Source organism: Elephas maximus, chromosome 4 (assembly GCF_024166365.1).
Source record: "Elephas maximus indicus isolate mEleMax1 chromosome 4, mEleMax1 primary haplotype, whole genome shotgun sequence".
Classification (NCBI taxonomy): Eukaryota; Metazoa; Chordata; class Mammalia; order Proboscidea; family Elephantidae; genus Elephas; species Elephas maximus.
This window is the reverse complement of record NC_064822.1, coordinates 160,985,215-161,003,624: the sequence shown is the minus strand read 5'-3', so window position 1 is coordinate 161,003,624 and position 18,410 is coordinate 160,985,215. Positions and strand designations below refer to the sequence as shown.

The window sequence follows — 18,410 nt, the reverse complement described above, 5'->3', positions numbered from 1 at the left end:
ACTAATTCACCTATTATATTATGAAATGCATATTTAAATTATTGTTCACATTTATCAAAATATGAAATTCAGAGCCCTGGTGGCAAAGTGGTTAAGAGTTCAGCTGCTAACCAAAAATTCGACAGTTCAAATCCACCATCCACTCCTCAGAAACACTATGGGGCAGTTCTGCTCTGTCCTATAGCATTCCTGTGAGTTGGATTCAACTTGATGGCAATGGGTTTGGTTTTTAATATGAAATTCTATGCATTTTGACTTTTGGAATTGTGTTGTTACAGTGCTAAAAATTAAGATTTTATCAGCTCACGATAAAGGCTCCCATGCTGAGGTCAATGTGAATGTAAAAAAAGTCTTAAAATCTACCAAACTGAAGATTTTACGAGGAAAGCGAACATTGTATCCAGAATCATGGACTAACAGAGGCTGCACTTGTCCAGTCCTCAATCCTGGTGAGTATTAAACTTTTCCATTTTAATACGTACCTTGTCTCTGCTGATTTGCTGCTTGTTGTACATTCCCTGAACCACAATCTAAATAAACTCAGCAATAGCATCTCTTTCCTCTTTACCGTTTGAATTCTGGGAAAAATCCAAATAAAATTATTTGAATTGGCATTAAAAACTATTTCCTTTCCACGTGTTATGTAAAAGTCAAATATTTTAAAATCGAGCAATATAATACTGTCTGACCTAACAGTGAAGTCTCATATGGTGCCAGGTGCCAATAGCATAGAAAGGACTTTCATGAATTTATCTGTCAGTAATACTTTATCTCAAAGTTGGTTCTTATTACAGTGCCCTGGGTAGAGCCTGTTCCCCAAGGAAGTTCAAATGCAAAATTCCATCTGTGCAAATAATATTGAATTCATTTTTACTATTACATGAGAAGCATCTGTTTCTTCTGGGCAGAAAACAACTCTCAAGTTCTCATCATCTTGTTTCTCATTAAATGATCATTCTGGTTTCATATTAGAAACAACAGAAACAAAAAAAACAAACAAAAAAATTATAGAATCTTGGAGTAACTCAGGATGGCGGGGAATTTAATTTGCATCTTGAAGTGTTACTGCAGAGGTAGAGACACCTCTACACTCTACCAGTGTGCTTTTCATACTGTGTCATCAGCTGCTTATTTCTCTGTCTCGCTCATCAAATTTGAGGACAGGATTTAGGTTTTTGATCATAGTACTACTAGTACCTACCATCAGGACCCAGATTAAAGCAGTAACATAGTGCCCAGATAGTAGGTTCTTGTAAAACAAATAATAATTCTCCCCCAAATTATCTCTATTTCCCCATTTATGTAGTCGTCATCTGTGTCTTCATGGCACTGATAAAACAAGCACATAATTTATGTTCTGGTTCTAATTCCTTCCAAATATTAAATCTAGGAAACCACAGGCATGTTAATAAAGCCTTTTGTGGTCTTTGATTAATAAATTTGAAAGAAACCAGTAATAGAGAGAGAAGAAACTTTCAATAAAATATACTCCCAATCTAAACAGTGATGTAAAACTCTTAATTTTTTAACTGTTGACCAATCTCTCACACCCGTTTCTACTCCTTTCAGTATTTTATTTAAATTAATTTAAATTTTAATAAAGAAAAGGGGAAAAATGAATATTTCAAATCATTATATATGGATATATATATATATTTTTTTAATATAGTTCCAAAGAACAAATTAAAGTAAGCAGCATCTTGGATTTTGAATACAGGAAACTAAGAATCATTCATTTAAAGTTCTATTTCCCAATCATGTGTGCTTAGGGACTTTTCTTATAATCACTTTTCTATTACCTTAGCAAAAGTTTTTTTTTTTTTTTATTTTAAGTCTGCCCAAATTTTGAGTAAGACATTAAAAACAAAAGCTTTGAGCATCTGAGCCACCCTCCAGGAGGTGGACTATATAGTGCTTCCTAATCAGGTTTCTGCCAAACAAAGTCAAAGAATCAACTGAGTTCATCACTATTGAAAACAGAAGCACAATTATTCAAAGAATTCTTGAAAACATGTTTACTTACTTTGAAGAAAAGACTGGAACCTGCCAAAGCAAAACCAGACACTCTTTCATTTTACTTTGTTTTTCCGTTTTTACAAGTTCAATAGCTGAGGCCAAAGAAAGCTGATAAGAAAATTCTGAAACTTTACACGCCAACTTGCTTCCTTTTCTACTTTTGAAAAGAGGCAATCTAATGGGACATACCTGCAAATTCATTTATTCCTACGTTCATACATACATTCACACATCTATCAATCATAAATGAATGCCAAGAATAGCACTAATGTATTGTATTTCCTTTTCCTATGGGTACAAAATAAACTTTGTACCCTCAAACTTATAGCAAAGTAGATACGAATTAGCATAGAGATAGGGAAATCAAACGTAAATACTAATAAAATATGCAACAGAAAGCATTGCTTTACATGCTAATTTTTAGTATGATGCTGCTGCATAATTTATGGATTTATTCAGCATCATTTTTATTAGTTTAATTTATATATTTTTTTAAATTAATGGTAAATTCCTGCAGTACTTGTTTTATTTATAGCTTCAAAAATATACTCATTTAAAATACCAGACTTAACACTAAAGTTTTCTAAAAATGATTTATTGTATTCTATAAATGAGGATTTTTTTTTAATCTTAGAGATGACATAAGCAATATCAAGACCACTATATTTTTAATTAGTCTATTAATTAAATATTGGGATCACTTTTATGCAGAAGCTAAGGCTACCCTTTAAAGATTATAAATACCTTATAATCCTTCTTATACTTTGCTTTCTGGTGTTTGAAACTTCTCTATGTCATTATTTTCCTTTTTCTGTCTTTATGAAAACACTGTGGTAGCTAATTTTAAAATTAGGACTGGTTTCTTTCAATGTTTTAAATATAGAAGGAGTACATGTATATTATAGAAATCTAGGGGAAAATTTAAAATTTCGCATTTCTATCCCCAGAGATCATCTCTGTTAGCACCTTAATGTAAATCCTTCCAGATATTTCTCTCTGTATGTATATTGTGTTTTTAGCCAAATAAAATCATAGTGTATATATACTCCATTCTGCAACCTGCTTTATTCAGATGATGATCTTTACCTTTAATTTCAGTTTATTTTCTTATTATCTAATACTCAGACCATATCCCAATTTGCCAACTGACCCCAAAATGTCCTTTATAGCCGTTTGTCCATACTAGTATTCAATCCAGGACCACACATTATATCTAGTTTTTAAGTCTGTCAAGTCTCGTTTATTCTAGCACAGTTCCTTCTTTGTTGAAGAAACAAGGCCAGGTGTCCTATGGGTTATCCTACCTTCTACATCTGTCTGGTTGATTCCTGTGATGCCATTTACTTTGTACCTCTATCTCTTATATTTCTTGTAATCTCTAAGGAAAATCTCAATGGATGCAAGATAAACATTTGACTAGAATTCGTGATAGATAGTGTTGCATACTTCAAGTTGAATCATCAGTGTTGCTAAGCTTGACTCTTGCATTAGAGTGATAACAATCTGATTCCCCCAATAGGCAGTTTCGTTTTTCCTTTTGAGACTGGAAAACAATGGGTGTGGTGTTACTTAGTCACTATCCAATTTTCCATTAACCATTCACTTTATGATTTTTATCACAAATTGGTAATCCCATCCAGAATCAATAATTTCATTAGAGTTTGAGAAATGATGTTTTTCTAATTCTGCCTAATTCCCTTCACTATTATTTTTATTTTTTTATTAGCTAGCATTCTTCAGTAAAGTAGGCAGGACTTTCTCTCTCCAGCTGAGATATTAGGTTACCATGAAATACGGTTCCTATAGTAAAGACAGGATAAATAGTAAATTGTTTCCCTTTCATTTCCAATTTTCAAAGTAAAGAATGGTTTTAACAGCTGCCTCAAAAAAATCACAAATTAATTTTTCTCTGCCTTTCTCTTTTTTGAGTATTATTTTGGAACTATGACTCAATGTTCATTGCACACAATTATTATGTTTCTCGATGTTCAAATAGCACAACTTTGACAAGGTATTACCCCTTCTTGCTAGCTCCTTTTAAAATACCCTGGTAACCCTTGTTCGTCTTTGAAAATGTCCTTTCTTTTTAGCATAATAAGATGTCCCATGCTCACCTTGTATCTTTCTTCTATGGACCTGGAATAAGACTTTCTCCAAGGAGCCTTGTTGTGTGTGTGTGTGTGTGTGTGTGTGTGTGTGATGTTAGAAGAGACCACAGTATGTGTGTTATAGGTGTTCATTACTTCTGGGATGACATTTTTTCAAGGTCATTTCAGTGAATGAACAAGAAATACAAATATTTTTAAAAGCCATATTATTTTCAATTCAATTTTAACGTCCAGTGTTTTCACTTAATTTGATTTTTAAGGTATATATCTCTTTCCACTGCTATTCACAGGATGGCGCAGGACCGGGCAGTGCTTCGTTCTGTTGTGCATAGGGTCGCTATGAGTCAGAACTGACTCAGCGACACCTAACAACAACAACAGATCTCTTTAGCAGGAGAAGGATGTGGCAGTCTGCTTCCATAGAGAGTACAGGCTTGGAAACCCTATGGGGCAGTTCTACTCTGTCCTGCATGGTCTTTGTGAGTCGGAATTGACTTGACAGCAACACGTTTTTTAATATCTCTTTATCTTGTACTGGAAAGTTTTATTTTATAAACATCACTATTTATTTGCCCTGCACTACAAAATTAAAATTGTTTCATAATACCAATGCTAAAATATTGCTACAAACATCTACTAAGGGAAATTATTATATTTCTCATTGTTGACATATAGGTAATGAGACTGCCCTTTCACTTATTCGTGTTAGCCAAAATTTTCTATTTGAAACCCAAAAAGAGTTTTGAATTATAAAGTCAACACTAGGTCTGGTCACGAAGTCTCTGGGTGGTGCAAATGGGTAAGTGCTCAGCTACTAGCCAAAAGTTTGGCAATGCAAACTCACCCAGAAACACCTTGGAAAACAGGCCTGGCAATCTGCTTCCAAAAGGTGACAGCCTCAAAAAAAACCTCTGTTGTTGTTAGGTGCTGTCAAGTCGGTTCCGACTTATAGTGACCCTATGTGCACCAGAACGAAACACTGCCCAGTCCTACTCCATCCTTACAATCGTTATGCTTGAGCTCATTGTTGCAGCCACTGTGTCAATCCACCTCGTTGAGGGTCTTCCTCTTTTCCACTGACCCTGTACTTTGCCAAGCATGATGTCCTCCTCCAGGGACAGTTCTACTCTGCACACATGGGGTTGTCATAAGTCGGAATCAACTTGACAGCAACTAAAAACAACAGTTAAATCTCATCATTTGTGCGTGTGTGTATGATAAACACCCTGTATTCCAAAAACACCTTGACTTTATATAGCAAACATGTTATTTTATGTAATCTATTTTTTTTATAGCTCTCTTCTAATATGTTTTCCCAAATGATCGTTTCACTTATATGAAATTCTCCTCCATACATTACCATACAAAGTGAGACTCCAAAAAATACTTGTTTCTAGCAGTATGTTAAGTGACTTTAGAGTGTTCATTTCTTTACCATAAAGAATAGTATAGCATAAAAGAAGGGTTTTGGAATCAGGCCTGAGCTTTAGTCAGGGTGCTGCTACTTACTGGGAGACACTGAACTGACTGGTTTTTTAACCTTGATGAGCTTCAGTTTCCTCATTTGTAAAACAAGAAGAAAAATAACACCTATTTCATGGGTTATTTTCAAGATTAAAGGAGTAATATATGTAAAGCACTTAGTACATAGTAAATACTTATTAAGTGTCAGCTATTATTGTCAATTATTCCATATTCTGACTATGAATATCTAAAACCATAAACTATAAATATATACAAGAGTGCTGAAGTACCATCTCCCCCTTCAATAAAGTATGATACTATATAGCCCCTAATTTTGTTCTCTTTTAGGTTTGGAGTACCTTGTAGCAGGACATGAGGATGTGAGAACAGGCAAACTGGTTGTGAATATGAAAAGTTTTGTCCAGCACTGGAAACCATCTCTTGGAAGAAAAGTCATGGACATTCTAAAAAGAGAGTGCAAGTAGCAGCAAAAAACATGCATAGCACATAATGGCACTTCTCTATGTACAAAACACCAACTAAATGGAAAGGAGACCTCAAAATGAAACTGGAATTTTTTTAAGTGCCAAAATATATAGAAATGGTCCAGTGTATAGGCTTTGTCTAACCTAATCTCTCCCTGGGCCCATGTTTAAATACAGTTTTGTTTCATAAAGAAGAGTAGAAAACCATATGCTGATACCAGTTTTCTATGGGACTGATTCTGAAATTCATAACTATTTAGAATATTTGAATAGCAGTGAGATATTTAGCAGTAATCCATTAAGGCCAATACATCTAACAAGGACTCCTCCGAGCTTCAAATATGTTACATACATTTGATGCTACTTAAATTAATGAATGAGATTTTAAGGAATCCCAACCCTACTATCAGGAAAGGTATTTCTTAAAAAGAGCCTTCTCTTGTTTGTTATGTATGAACTTTGGTCTGTGGGGTGTTACATGGAACCTCTCCACATGTGTATAGTATTTCCTTGTATAAAGCACTTTACTACCTACCACATGTGTTGTGAAAGTTTGGAGATTGTTGTTGACAGAAAGAAAGTATGTGTAAGAAAATCTACTGAAACAGAAGCACTGCCACTACATGTGGACAAAAGTGACCATATAAAGGAAGTTGTACTATTTAACTGAACACCTGGAGAAACTATGTGAAGATGCAACCTTAAAGGAAGATATGTTTGCATGAAGTCTCAGCTCCAGGCTAGAGGTTAGATTCCACAGATAATGGCCATAATGAAACTTTAAAAAAAAAAAAAAACTAAACAAGAAGAGACTTTAAAATAAGAGAAAGGAATCATGAGTGTAAAAGTAAGCTTGGATAAAGTAGAAATGGACTTTTAAATTTTTAAAAAGTTCATTTATTTGCAATGCACTTGTATACACTTCAAAAATTATTGTAGACACAGAAGTTGTTTTATTTTTGTGTTTAGTATTTAAATCTGAATATTGAAGCAGTTTTCCTATTTGTCTTTATTAACAGTATGTGGTCATTATATTTACACATTTTTTTAACACAATGTATGTGATAGTTCACCAGAGTACAGCTTTTCATTATCCATCATCTGTACCAGTGCATAACCACTATACATACAGTTTCTTCTGTACCTGAATAAACAAAACTTGAACCACAGTGCCATAGGATTAACTTCACATACAGAACATATTTTTTCCTGAGGTCCTGTGGACTTGCAAAAAAATATATATATTGCTTTGTTAATTTGTTTTTATATTTCATATATGTAATAAAGCAATACGATCTCTGGGTTTTTGTCTCAATTCCTGATCAGCTCATTCAATGATGCTAAAGATTTCCTTCTCTTAATCAGGGAACTCAAATCTAATTCCTTAAATTAAGAAAATCAAATAAGGGCCTGCTATTTCTAAAGTATTACTCTAGTTTGGGAATGAAGTGAAAGCTAGGTTCCCTGTAAAAAAACACCTGTTGCTGCCAAGTCGATTCTGACTCACGGCGACCTCATAGGACAGAGAAGAACTGCCCCATAGGATTTCCAAGAAGCGCCCGGTGGATATAAACTACCGACATTTTGGTTAGCAGCCGTAGCTCTTAACCCACTACACCACCAGGGTCTCTGAAGCTAGGTTAAACAAAAGCTAGGTTAGATGAGTTTATTTTCTGTAGCCTTCGGACATGAACTGTTTTCATCAGTTGCATTGTGGTTTTTAAATTACATTGACTTTTTAATTTAAAAAGTAATACAAGTTCATTGTAGAAAATTAAAAAAAAAGTATAATGAGGAAAGAAACACTCTAATGAAACCATCCTGAGGTAGCAGTTGTTAGTGTTTTAGTGTCTATACATATGCATACCTTTTATAGAATCGGAATCATATATACATACTCTTATGAAATCTTTTTTCATCTGTAGCATGTCTCTCAGCTTTTTACCTATCTTATCCTGGTAGGTGGAATGCTATCTAGTAGAGTATCATTTAGAAGCAACTTACAAAGCATGTTGGCAAATATATCATACCAAGAAAAACATTTTAAATACAAATACACAGGATTTTCTTAAGTTTCAGAATTGCCAGCTTGCTTTCTTTTCCATTTTAGTTTATTTAAAGTAAGTTACTATTAGCCATCAAAAAAGAAGAGTAGAAATAATGTCCATTTGAAAAAAGGATGGAAAGATGTCCATAATATATTAATAAATGAAAAAAATAAACTGCAGAAATGATATGTTATTAGTCCCATCCTCAAAACACATTTATAGTATATATAGTTTCTTAAAAGGTCAGAGAGAGAGATTATAGCAGTATTTGCCCCTTGGAGAAAAGAGGGAGGGAGATTTTCCCTTTTTATTTTATGCACATCTATATTGCTTTTCTTTCGATGATCATGTACTACTTTTGTAATTTATTTTTTAAATGAACTAAAATTTAATCAATTGTTTTTAAACTATGTTCAGGTAAAATCATAACTAGAACTTTGGTTTTATCTAGTTTACCAAATTGTTGGAACTCAATATGTCTTCCTAGTTGTCTTTGACTAGAATCTTCTTCTTTAGTTGCTTTTTCAAGGACTTTTTCTGGAAACCTTCCAAAAGGTTAAGTCACAGTTATAATAATCCCTTAATGTCTTGGTTCTCAAATCACTTGCAGCCCTTTTTACTGTGTTTTAAATTTCCTATGAGCATCAGCTGCTTCCCAAAGTGAAGGGGGGAAGAAAAAGGAGAGGAAAGAAGAGAAAGAAACTTTGTGTTCCGCATTTATAAAAGTAAACAACAAAATGGAGTGTGACCCAGCCTCCTCATGCCCCCCGTTCCCATTCCATCACACTGCTTCTACGTGCACTTTCGGTTCTTTAGCATCTTTCGACATAACCGACTCCGACTCCTGTAGGAAGGCAACAGTCAAATGAAACTTCCCTCTACGGCCTCATACAAACCTCCCCCCAAAGCTTTACTCCAGTAACTGTCGGGCTTTATTAGTCAGATTAGTTGCATAATGTCCACATACCTATCTGCATAATTTGCCTGGGGTCAACACAGTCTTCACGCTCTTATTACATCATTGACCCTGCAGAGGAAAGTTACTAATATTTAGCGTTTGAGGTAATGGAAAGTCTCAATAATAGGATAATCTTTTAATAGTGTCCACTACTGAGGTCAGATCTGTGGGGATGTAACCATGAGTCCAAAAAGCAGTGTCCATCTGGCTATATTAAACAGAGAGCAAGGCCTATTATGGGTCAGATCTGTGGGGATGTAACCATGAGTCCAAAAAGCAGTGTCCATCTGGCTATATTAAACAGAGAGCAAGGCCTATTATGGGTAAACGCAGTTCTCTGGGACGCGTAGACACTCTGGGCTCTTGCGAAAGAAATTCTTTTTGAAATGATCAGGGACTTATCAACTGCAAAGGGTGGGAAAAAGAACCTTGAAAATTCCTTGTGTTATCCCTTTGCCACTCCTCTGGAATGCCTGAGAACAAGGACTGTGAGCACTGCCTCTGCCACTGAGCAGTTTTGTCTGAGGCCCCAGCTCTGAATTGCTTTTGTGTTCATTGTTTCAATGATAAGCAGTTCCCTAACCTAACTTTATCAAAGAGCCAAATTTACTCACGACTTATTTCCCACAGTTTGGAAGGAAAATATTTATGAACAACCTCAATTTTGTAAGAGAGATTGGTATGACAAAAACGGACTAGAAGCAAAAGGGTGTGCCTTGTATTACATTTTTTTTCAAGTTTCAGAGAATGATTTGTCTGAGAAGTTTTTTTTTTCAGTAATGTCCCTCGTCCCTCTTTCCCTCCCCTTTCACCAATTTAAATACTTTTCTATTTTTTTTTTAGCATTATTGACTGTTTGAAACCTGCAGCATTTTTTTCACTATAAATTCCCAGATTTATTATTAGCCAGTTCATACATGCTGAATAACTAAAAGTAGAATGTTAGTCATAAGAAAGAAAGAAATATGCACTGGGTCAAAGAGATATTTATAAAATGTGAGATGTGTGTTCTGTTGAGAGAGGGCTCTTTTTGGTAAATGATAGATACATCTCTACTTTCTAAACATGTAGTCACAGGTGGGTGACCATGTTCCAAAGCTTGGTCATTAGTAAGAAATTTTAATTTACAAATCCAAGAATATCAGTATTTATTGAGAATGATCAAATCATAGTGTATTCATCTGAACAAGGGGAGTAGCAGCCAGGCAGGGAACCTTGCTCCCCAGAAAGAAAAATAACCATTACTAGCAAATTTTCACAGTATGAGTAAAACAGTCTGCCCAGAAATCCCCCGGATACCTCCTTCTCAGCCAGGATACTACCAAGGGATTCAAACTTGGAGAATAAAAAACGAAAGAGATAAAAACAGTAATAGCAAACGACTAAGAGTTTACTATAACCTAAGCACTTTTCTAAGTACTTTACATGTGTTATTTGATCTTCTAACCACTCCTGAAGCAGATGCTATTATTATTTCCATTTCCCAGATAAGGATACTGAGGCACAGAGAGTTGAAGTAAATTGTCCAAGGACACCCAGCTAATAATGGCAGAGCCTGGTTTTGAGCAACCATTCTGACTCCCAGAGTTCATAATTCAACCACCAAAAGGAAATTCTGGCATTCAAAAAAGAGTCGGTGTGAAGTGAGGACAACTGCACCATTTTCCCCATGGACTGTCTTTTGTGGAGCACAGTTGAGGGAAGAGCATCAAAGCTTGACCTTTCTCCCAGTTTTCCTTTCCCATACTCCAAATTATAATGTATTCCATTATTCCACTCTGCAATTATATCATTTTTCTCCCATCTTTCTCATTGTTATATGGCCATTGGGGTAATACTGCTTACAATAATTCATATCAGATAAAATGATAAGAGTCCCTTTTATACCTTGGCTCTTTTCCTCTTGGTCTGGTTTTGTGAAATCCATTTGGCAAAAAATCCGCTTTTGCATTTATCAGTAATGACCCTGAACAAGCTACTGTGAAATTCAACAGCATTTCAAATCAATTCTTTCAGCTCTGACTTTGGCTTTGTAGAGCAATTCTACTGGCAAGATGAATGAGAAGTTAGTTACACCAAAAAGAGACAAAGAAACAGGAAAAAATAGAGAATGTAGACACTTTTTCAACCCAGGAGAAAGAGCAAGAGGCAGGAAACAAGGGATAAAGATATAAGAGAATAAAGGAAAGCAACAGCTGGACAAGAAACCAGGTGGTTTATTCTAGTAAGAATATGTAAAAATATTTCAAAGGAGAATATACTCAGTCAACCAATTCTTCCATTGCTAGGTATGATGATTTATGTGAGATATTTCCAAATATTTCATGCAAAATTTTTCCATCAAACTCTCTTGCTGTTAGTTATGTTTGATGAGCCAGAAAGCTACAGAAGAAAGCAATGCAGAAACCTTAGGTTTAGCACATTAGGAAACCAATTAGATAATTAGAAGACCAATTAGTTTTGCCATACACTGAAATAGAATTTTAAATTTATCTTTCACAGATATTTAATATCAGTAAGTATTGCTTAAAAGTCTTTTTTCAATATTCTCACTCATCATAATAATGAGTTTCACTTTTGCCCTCATTATGTACCAGGCATTGTGCTAAACTTTATGTAGATTATCTCCTCAGACCTCACATAATAACCTTGTGAAGTAGGTGCTATTATTAGGAGGATAGTAACTACCTAGGATAATTACTAACCAGGGCTAGAGGAGCATAGTAACTAACTAGGGCCAGCAGAGTTACATAACTTGTCCAAGGTCACAAAGCTAGTAAGCGGCAAAGCTAGAATTTGAATCCTCATTTTACCTACCTTTAGAGCACATACATTAATAACCTCTATGCTCTGCTAAAGCCAATGACTCTCAAACAGTATGCATAAAAATCAGCAGGCACAGTCCCGACCTCAGAGAGTCTGTTTCAAAAGGTCTGGGTGGGGGCCAGGGATGAACATTTTAATAAGCACGAATGGAGATTCAGATACAAGTAGTCTATAGACAAGACTTTGAGAAACAACTGCTGCAGATACTCTTGCAGAACGGTCTCAACAAGGTCATACAATTATTTATTAGTTTTATTTCTGCAAATGTAGCTCCTCCTGATCATAAATCTATTAGGCCTTCATCACAAATTTTATTTTATGAAAAACAGAATCATTAGTACTGTTATGGTTACCCAAGAAGTGAGGTAGTGGAAAAAGGGAATTCAAAGGAAAGCCCTCCTACCGTCAGGCTACTTTTTAGCCTGGCCATCAACAGAATTGTGAAATGCCTAAATTTGTCTTTGATACCTTAACTCCTTCATCCACTTTGGTCAATCTCCTCCTCCCAAGTGCCCATTGCCTTCATGCTGCTCACAGTCCCCACTAAGATGCTACAAAAACTCTCAACTCTCAAAGTTTCCAGCCTTAAAAAGTATACTTACTTATCAAGATGATACTCTTGACCAAGAGACAAATAGAGTGATAAGATAAAATAAATCATTCTAATGACTTACTTTCCTCTTTTTCCACTTCCCTCTTTCCCCTAACAACTTTATTGACCCAAATAAACCACACATGTCTGCAGAAAGCTTTTAATGGATGATTCTAATCATGGGAATTTTAGGCACTGGTGGCAGGCCAGTGAAGGAGATATTTTTGGTCAGATGTGCCTTTCAATGCCTCATAAATCAGGCTGCTTAGGCAGCTTCCTAATTTCCCTGTAGCCAGTGCCAGTCCTGCTTACATACTCTGTACCCCGCTCAGACTTGGGAAGTAAGAAGAAATGTGAAAAAGAAGCGACGCTGGGAAAGGAAGGCATGAGGCACTGCCTAACTTTTTTTTATCCTCTCTCAGAAATGAGGGGAAACCCTGGAGGCATAGTGGTTAAGTGCTACAGCTGCTAACCAAAAGGTCAGCAGTTCAAATCCACCAAGTGCTCCTTGGAAACTCTAAGGGGGCAGTTCTACTCTGTCCTATAGGGTCACTATGAGTCAGAATTGACTCAACAGCACTGGGTGGGTTGGGTTCAGAAATGAGGATTCAAGTCACAAATAAAATAATAATCCACACAGACTTTGCTTTTTTTTTTTCCTTGTAAATGAGAAGCAAAATCCGGGGTAGCATTTAAAGGAGAAAAATCTAGGAAATGTGCTCAACTTGCATCAACAGCAAGTAGAATTCCTTAACATCAGAAACACTCATTTTACGCACACACGTACACTCTCCAACCGCTTACGTATGGAAACTGCCCTGCAGTGACCTTCGGCAACTTAGACAGCTTTTGATAGCAAATGAGAATGCACAACTGGATATTTTTATCGGCGTGTTCTCTGCCTCTGATAAATGTTATACTAAGCAGTTTGAAGCAAAAATACAGTGAATACATTTAGCCTTTTTTTAAAACACAATATGTACATGTACAGTCAATCTGCATCTTCCAAAATTTTACAGCTTTCACCAGCTGCATCAAGAAAGAAGACTAAGTTTAGAAAAGACCCCCAAGTTTTCACTTGCCCTCAGAAATTATCCTACCTAAGTTAACAGCTATTTAAGAAGTAGTATTTAAAGCCTCATACCGGCTATAGTTGATGTTGCAGGCCTCCCAATGTCTTTATAAAATGTGTTTTCTGTTTTTAAACAGAAAATAAAATAAACGACATATGCGTCATTAAAGAAATATCCTACAACATGAAAAGTGCTTTATGATCTGTTTTTGTGGCCGTAAACAGATGCTTACCCTTTCTAATTCTCACTGAGGCTCATTATGTAAATTTCTTACTGAAGCCACAGGATTTGAGGAAGGGCACTGGTAGCACCAGCATATTTGGAGCATCAAGCACCGTTACGATCGTTACCTCAATAAATGCTCAGGACAACCTTTTGAGAAAAAAAAAAAATTTTTTTTTTTTAATTTTAACCTTTTGAAGTAGGTATTAATATCCAACTCTACAGATGAGGAACATGAGATTAAGAGGAGTCAAGTATCTTGGCCAGCGCCACACAGCTTGTAACTAGCAGAGTCAAGTATTCAAGGCCAAGTCTGTCTGACTCCAAATCTTATGCTCCTTCAACTACATAATATTGTTTTAAAGCGTTCAGTTCCCTTCTCAGCATCATTTGTTGGATTGTAGGTCTTCTTTCATTAACAGATATTTCTTATGACCCTACGTGGTAGGTGCTGTTGTAGGCCCTAGGGATATACTAGTGAACAAAACAAAATCCCTACTCTCACGGAACTTACATTCTAGAGGGGAAGGACCCCCAGAAGATAACTAAAACAGTCCCTGCTCCTTCTCCACATTATAGGGCTTAGTTGTCGAGTATTTATTAATGCCCTAAATAATTTAAGTATTCTTTTTCCATCACTAAAGAGATGATTCAATATAATATACTCTGTGTCTTGTTTGTATTGAACACTGTTTTTTCCCAAATGATTTGAAAGCAATAAAATACTAATTTGTCAGAGTGGAATGCTGTTATAATTGGATAATGACCACCAAGCAGGAGCTTTTTGAGTCACCCTAAATGCCTGGAGGGTAGCAACAGAATTTGTCCTTCTACCACCTATTATGGAGCTGACAAGGTCCTGCTCTGTGCCTCACTCATTAATTTTCCTGTTGACTTTAAAAATTTACAACAATTCTGTCTGATGCTCATGTGTGAGAACGACAGGATTCCGCTTCTGCCCAGGCCATGGAGCATTGGCTGGCTAGGCTCCCCACAAGCCTGCTGGGGGCTCATCTACTCAGTTATGGTAGCTTGAGAAGATCCACTTGCCTCTGTGAGAAATAACAGTGACCATAATAGAAGAAATTCTAGGCATTCTTTCAAGCCGTTGGGAAGTTCCAGCACATTCCAGCTGTGAAAGAATTCAAGTCCCTCCACTCATGTCAAAGCTCCACTGCCAGCCATGTGTGCTTTGTACATTTAATAGGCCAAGGCCTAGTAATTAACTCTATAAATTCTCTCCCTGCCTAATTACCATGAATTGCTGATTCTATAGGGAAATCAGTCTTGGATTTAGTGACTCCTCAGGCTTTGGACAATGACAGATTTCAGAAGTTTCAAGATTCTCAACATTAAGAATTGCTATTCTGGAATACTAAGGCAATCATCTGTGACCTAGAGATTGGTGCACAATGTTTTTATTTCTTAAGCTTTGGAAATTCTCATCCATAACTACTTATGACTGTCATAAGGAGAAGCCTTCCACTCCTGTCAGGGACAGGAAAACGAAATGTTATGGTTTTTTCTAGGCCAACTACATCCTCCAGATCACCCCTATATGAATCTCCCCTGAAAACATCATACTCACCTGTGAGTCTCTTTAGGGAAACTCACTTCCTGCTTACCTCCTCACTCTTCTTTGCCTATTTCTCCCTTTATAAAGGAATGAAAGAGAATAAAAAGAAAAGCAAAAGAAGTTGCTCTAATTTTTCTTAATGGAAAAAAATTCTCCCATAATTAAGAAGTGTCTCTGAGCATCTTCAATTGGTACAAATTTAGGCTATTGTTACCAGCAGCCAAAACCACTGACCTTGATAATATGGCAGGAGTAATTATTACACTCTACAAACAGAAACCATTTCTTTTTCACTGTGCCACAGATTCAGCGTGTATTTCTTTCAACATGAGAATGCATGTGGCTTCACTCCAATAATTATGAATGAGAATTGAGAGATGGAAGGGGGGGGGAAGACTAATACAACTCAAACACTAGCAAACAGAGGTCTGACTGGGAAGATAATACGAACAATATGTTACACTGGGAAAAGTGCTGCAAAAAAAGGGCTGAATGGGACTTGGGGGAAGGTATTATAGAGAACGTGATTTGAATTAGGTCTAACAGCAACTTCTCAGGTTTTGAATTTTACTAGGCAGAGAGGAAAGTCTCCACACATTGTGGCTTATAACAACTATGATGACTCAGATGCCCAGACTCCTCTGAAATCCAAACAATGCTGTCACTGAGATTGTATATACCTTATCTTCACAATAACGTGCTGCTAATCTTTGAAGCAGGTGCTACTACTATTATTCCCATTTTACACATCAGGAAAAGGAAGCTCAAGTAAATAATCAGACTATTTATTGCATTGCAGATAGTAACAGAGCAAGAATACAAGCCAGTTCTAAGTCCCAGAATCTGTGCTCTTAGTCATCATACTATAGCACTTCTTCCTTGACACGTGCATCTCAGACTGCAGAGACAGCCAACTGCTCTGGCTTCCCCTGAACCTTTCTGTTCCTTCTGGTCTTCTGGGTCATTTGCCAGAAGGACTCAGGATTTGAAGCCTGAGACAATAAACTGGGTAACTTTCCCTGCAGCCAGCAACCACCCACAGTAGGAGCTTCATCATCTACATTCTCTTCTCTCTACCACAGCTGAGAAATAATGACTGCTCTGCAACCCTTAGTAATAAAAATCACTGTCTGATAGGAAATGCTGTCGTCATAGCCCCATTTCCTAACAGTATACCCTATAGTACAAGTATACGTGGTACTCTGCCTAAAAAGGAAAATAAAAATTTTAGATGGCAATGATAAAGGTTCTACTTCTAGACCACCACCTTAGAAGAAGGAATGTAACAGTTGATAAGAATATATTTATTTGTTTTCATATTAAGTTAGTCCATTCTTTTCTATAGATTGTACAAACTCCCTCAGGGCAGAAATCACATCTGTTTTGTTCACATTGATCCCCTTTGTAAATCACAGATCCCTGTATAGAGTAGGTACTCAGAAAATATTTGTCAAATGAATAGAGTGATATTCCCAGATCAGAAAAGCAACTATTACTTTTTATTATTTATTCATTCAACGAACATTTGTTGAACAGCTACTGGAAAAGACAGCACAGTGGCATGGTTACACACACAGACTCCAGATCCAAATTGCCTGGGTTCAAATACTAGTTCTGTCATTTACAGCTGTGTGACCCTGGGCAAGCCAACTAAACTTTCTGTATTTTAGTTCCCCAGTCTGTAAAATGGCGAAAATAATATTCTCTACCTCACAGGATTATTAGGAAAATTAAGTGAATTAATATATTATTGAAAGTATTTAGAATAGTACCTAGCACAGAATAAATACTATGTGTTTGCTATGGTGATGATGATGATGTGCCAGGCTGTTCGAGACACTGAGGATACAACAATACAGGTCCCTGCATGAAGGTAACTTACATTCTAGTAGGAGAAACAAACAATAAACCCATAAACAAGTTAGTAAAATAACCTTAAAAAAAATCTTAGATAGTTTTAAATACTATAGAGGAAATGAAGTGTCCCTGGTGGTATAGTGGTTAAGAGCTACAGCTGCTAACCAAAAGGTTGGCAGTTCAAATCCACCAGGCACTCTTTGGAAACTCTATGGGGCAGTTCTACTCTGTCCTATAGGATCACTATGAGTTGGAATCAACTCAACAGCAATGGGTTTGATTTGGGTTTTTTTGGTGTCAAGAAACTGACATGAGACAGAGTTTAGCATGCAGAATGATTATTACAGAGTACCCTCAGGATCAACATTTGTGGGAGAAAGAGGAGGGAACCAGAAGTGGGCAGAGGGAGAAGTCAAGCTGCAAAGCTGACCCAAAAATAGCCTCAGGGAACCCCCAGAGGAGTATGATTAGAATGACCCTTCAGGGTTGTCCCAAGTTGGACCGAGGTAGCCAGATCTTTACACACTCCATATGATGTGAACCAGCATAGGAAGGGATGTGACCTTGAGCAAGACCGCTCTCTACAGCTGAAGAAATCCCTAAAGGGGCTGACAGCTGAAGACTGTCTGCCAACAGCTGTGTAACAAAGACGACTCAGGCAGCACAACACAGTATGCATTGCACCTGCAAATATGATAGTGGAGGTGGGTAGTTACCTGAAATAAAGTGGTTATGGAAAACCTTTCTGAGGAGGTAATATTTAAGTGGATAACTATATGATGAGAAGGTGATAGTCATGTAACTAAGTGGGGGAAAGCATTCTTCTTAAAGGGATAGCAAGTACAACGTCCTCCAGCTCAGAAAAAGACCAGTGAGGCGGAGAGTGGTACGAGATGAGGTCTAAGGAGGCAGGCAGGGGGCAGAATGTAAGAGTCTTGCATGAGTTTAGATTTTATTCTAGGTAAGATGAGAAGCAATTGGAGGAAGTGGAATAACTAATTTACTTTTTTAAAAGATCCTGCTGGCTGATATGTGGAAAATGGATTTGGAAAGGATCAAAGTGAAAACAGAGAGACCAATTAAAAGATTATTGGAGTTTTCCAAATAAGAGATGGTATGTTGATGAAGATAGAGAAAAGTGGCTGTATTTAGGACATGCAGTTGTCTGCAGGAAAACCTGCGGGG

The 18,410-nt window shown here is 36.6% G+C and overlaps 1 protein-coding gene and 1 long non-coding RNA gene across 13 annotated transcripts in view; one reads left to right on the top strand and one right to left on the bottom strand.

Moving 5' to 3' along the window:
- The window catches only part of NTN4 (netrin 4), a 124,315-nt gene extending 116,945 nt beyond the window's left edge, over positions 1-7,370 (top strand). For all 4 annotated transcript variants that reach the window (XM_049884095.1, XM_049884094.1, XM_049884097.1 and 1 more), the window contains exons 9-10: positions 279-449; positions 5,937-7,370. In XM_049884095.1, the coding sequence (XP_049740052.1) occupies positions 279-449; positions 5,937-6,073 (308 nt within the window). In that variant the 3' untranslated portion in view covers positions 6,074-7,370. The remainder of the gene's footprint in view (positions 1-278; positions 450-5,936) is intronic.
- LOC126075894 (uncharacterized) overlaps positions 1-18,410 on the bottom strand; it is a 197,029-nt gene that overhangs the window by 63,650 nt on the left and 114,969 nt on the right. The window contains exons 4-5 of one of the 9 annotated variants that reach the window (XR_007517315.1): positions 9,089-9,148; positions 483-578 (exon numbers count right to left, since the gene is read on the bottom strand). The exons of 6 other annotated variants lie outside the window; for them this stretch is intronic. This is a non-coding gene — a long non-coding RNA (uncharacterized LOC126075894). The remainder of the gene's footprint in view (positions 1-482; positions 579-9,088; positions 9,149-18,410) is intronic. 2 more of the 9 variants (XR_007517322.1, XR_007517317.1) reach the window with 2 other exon arrangements.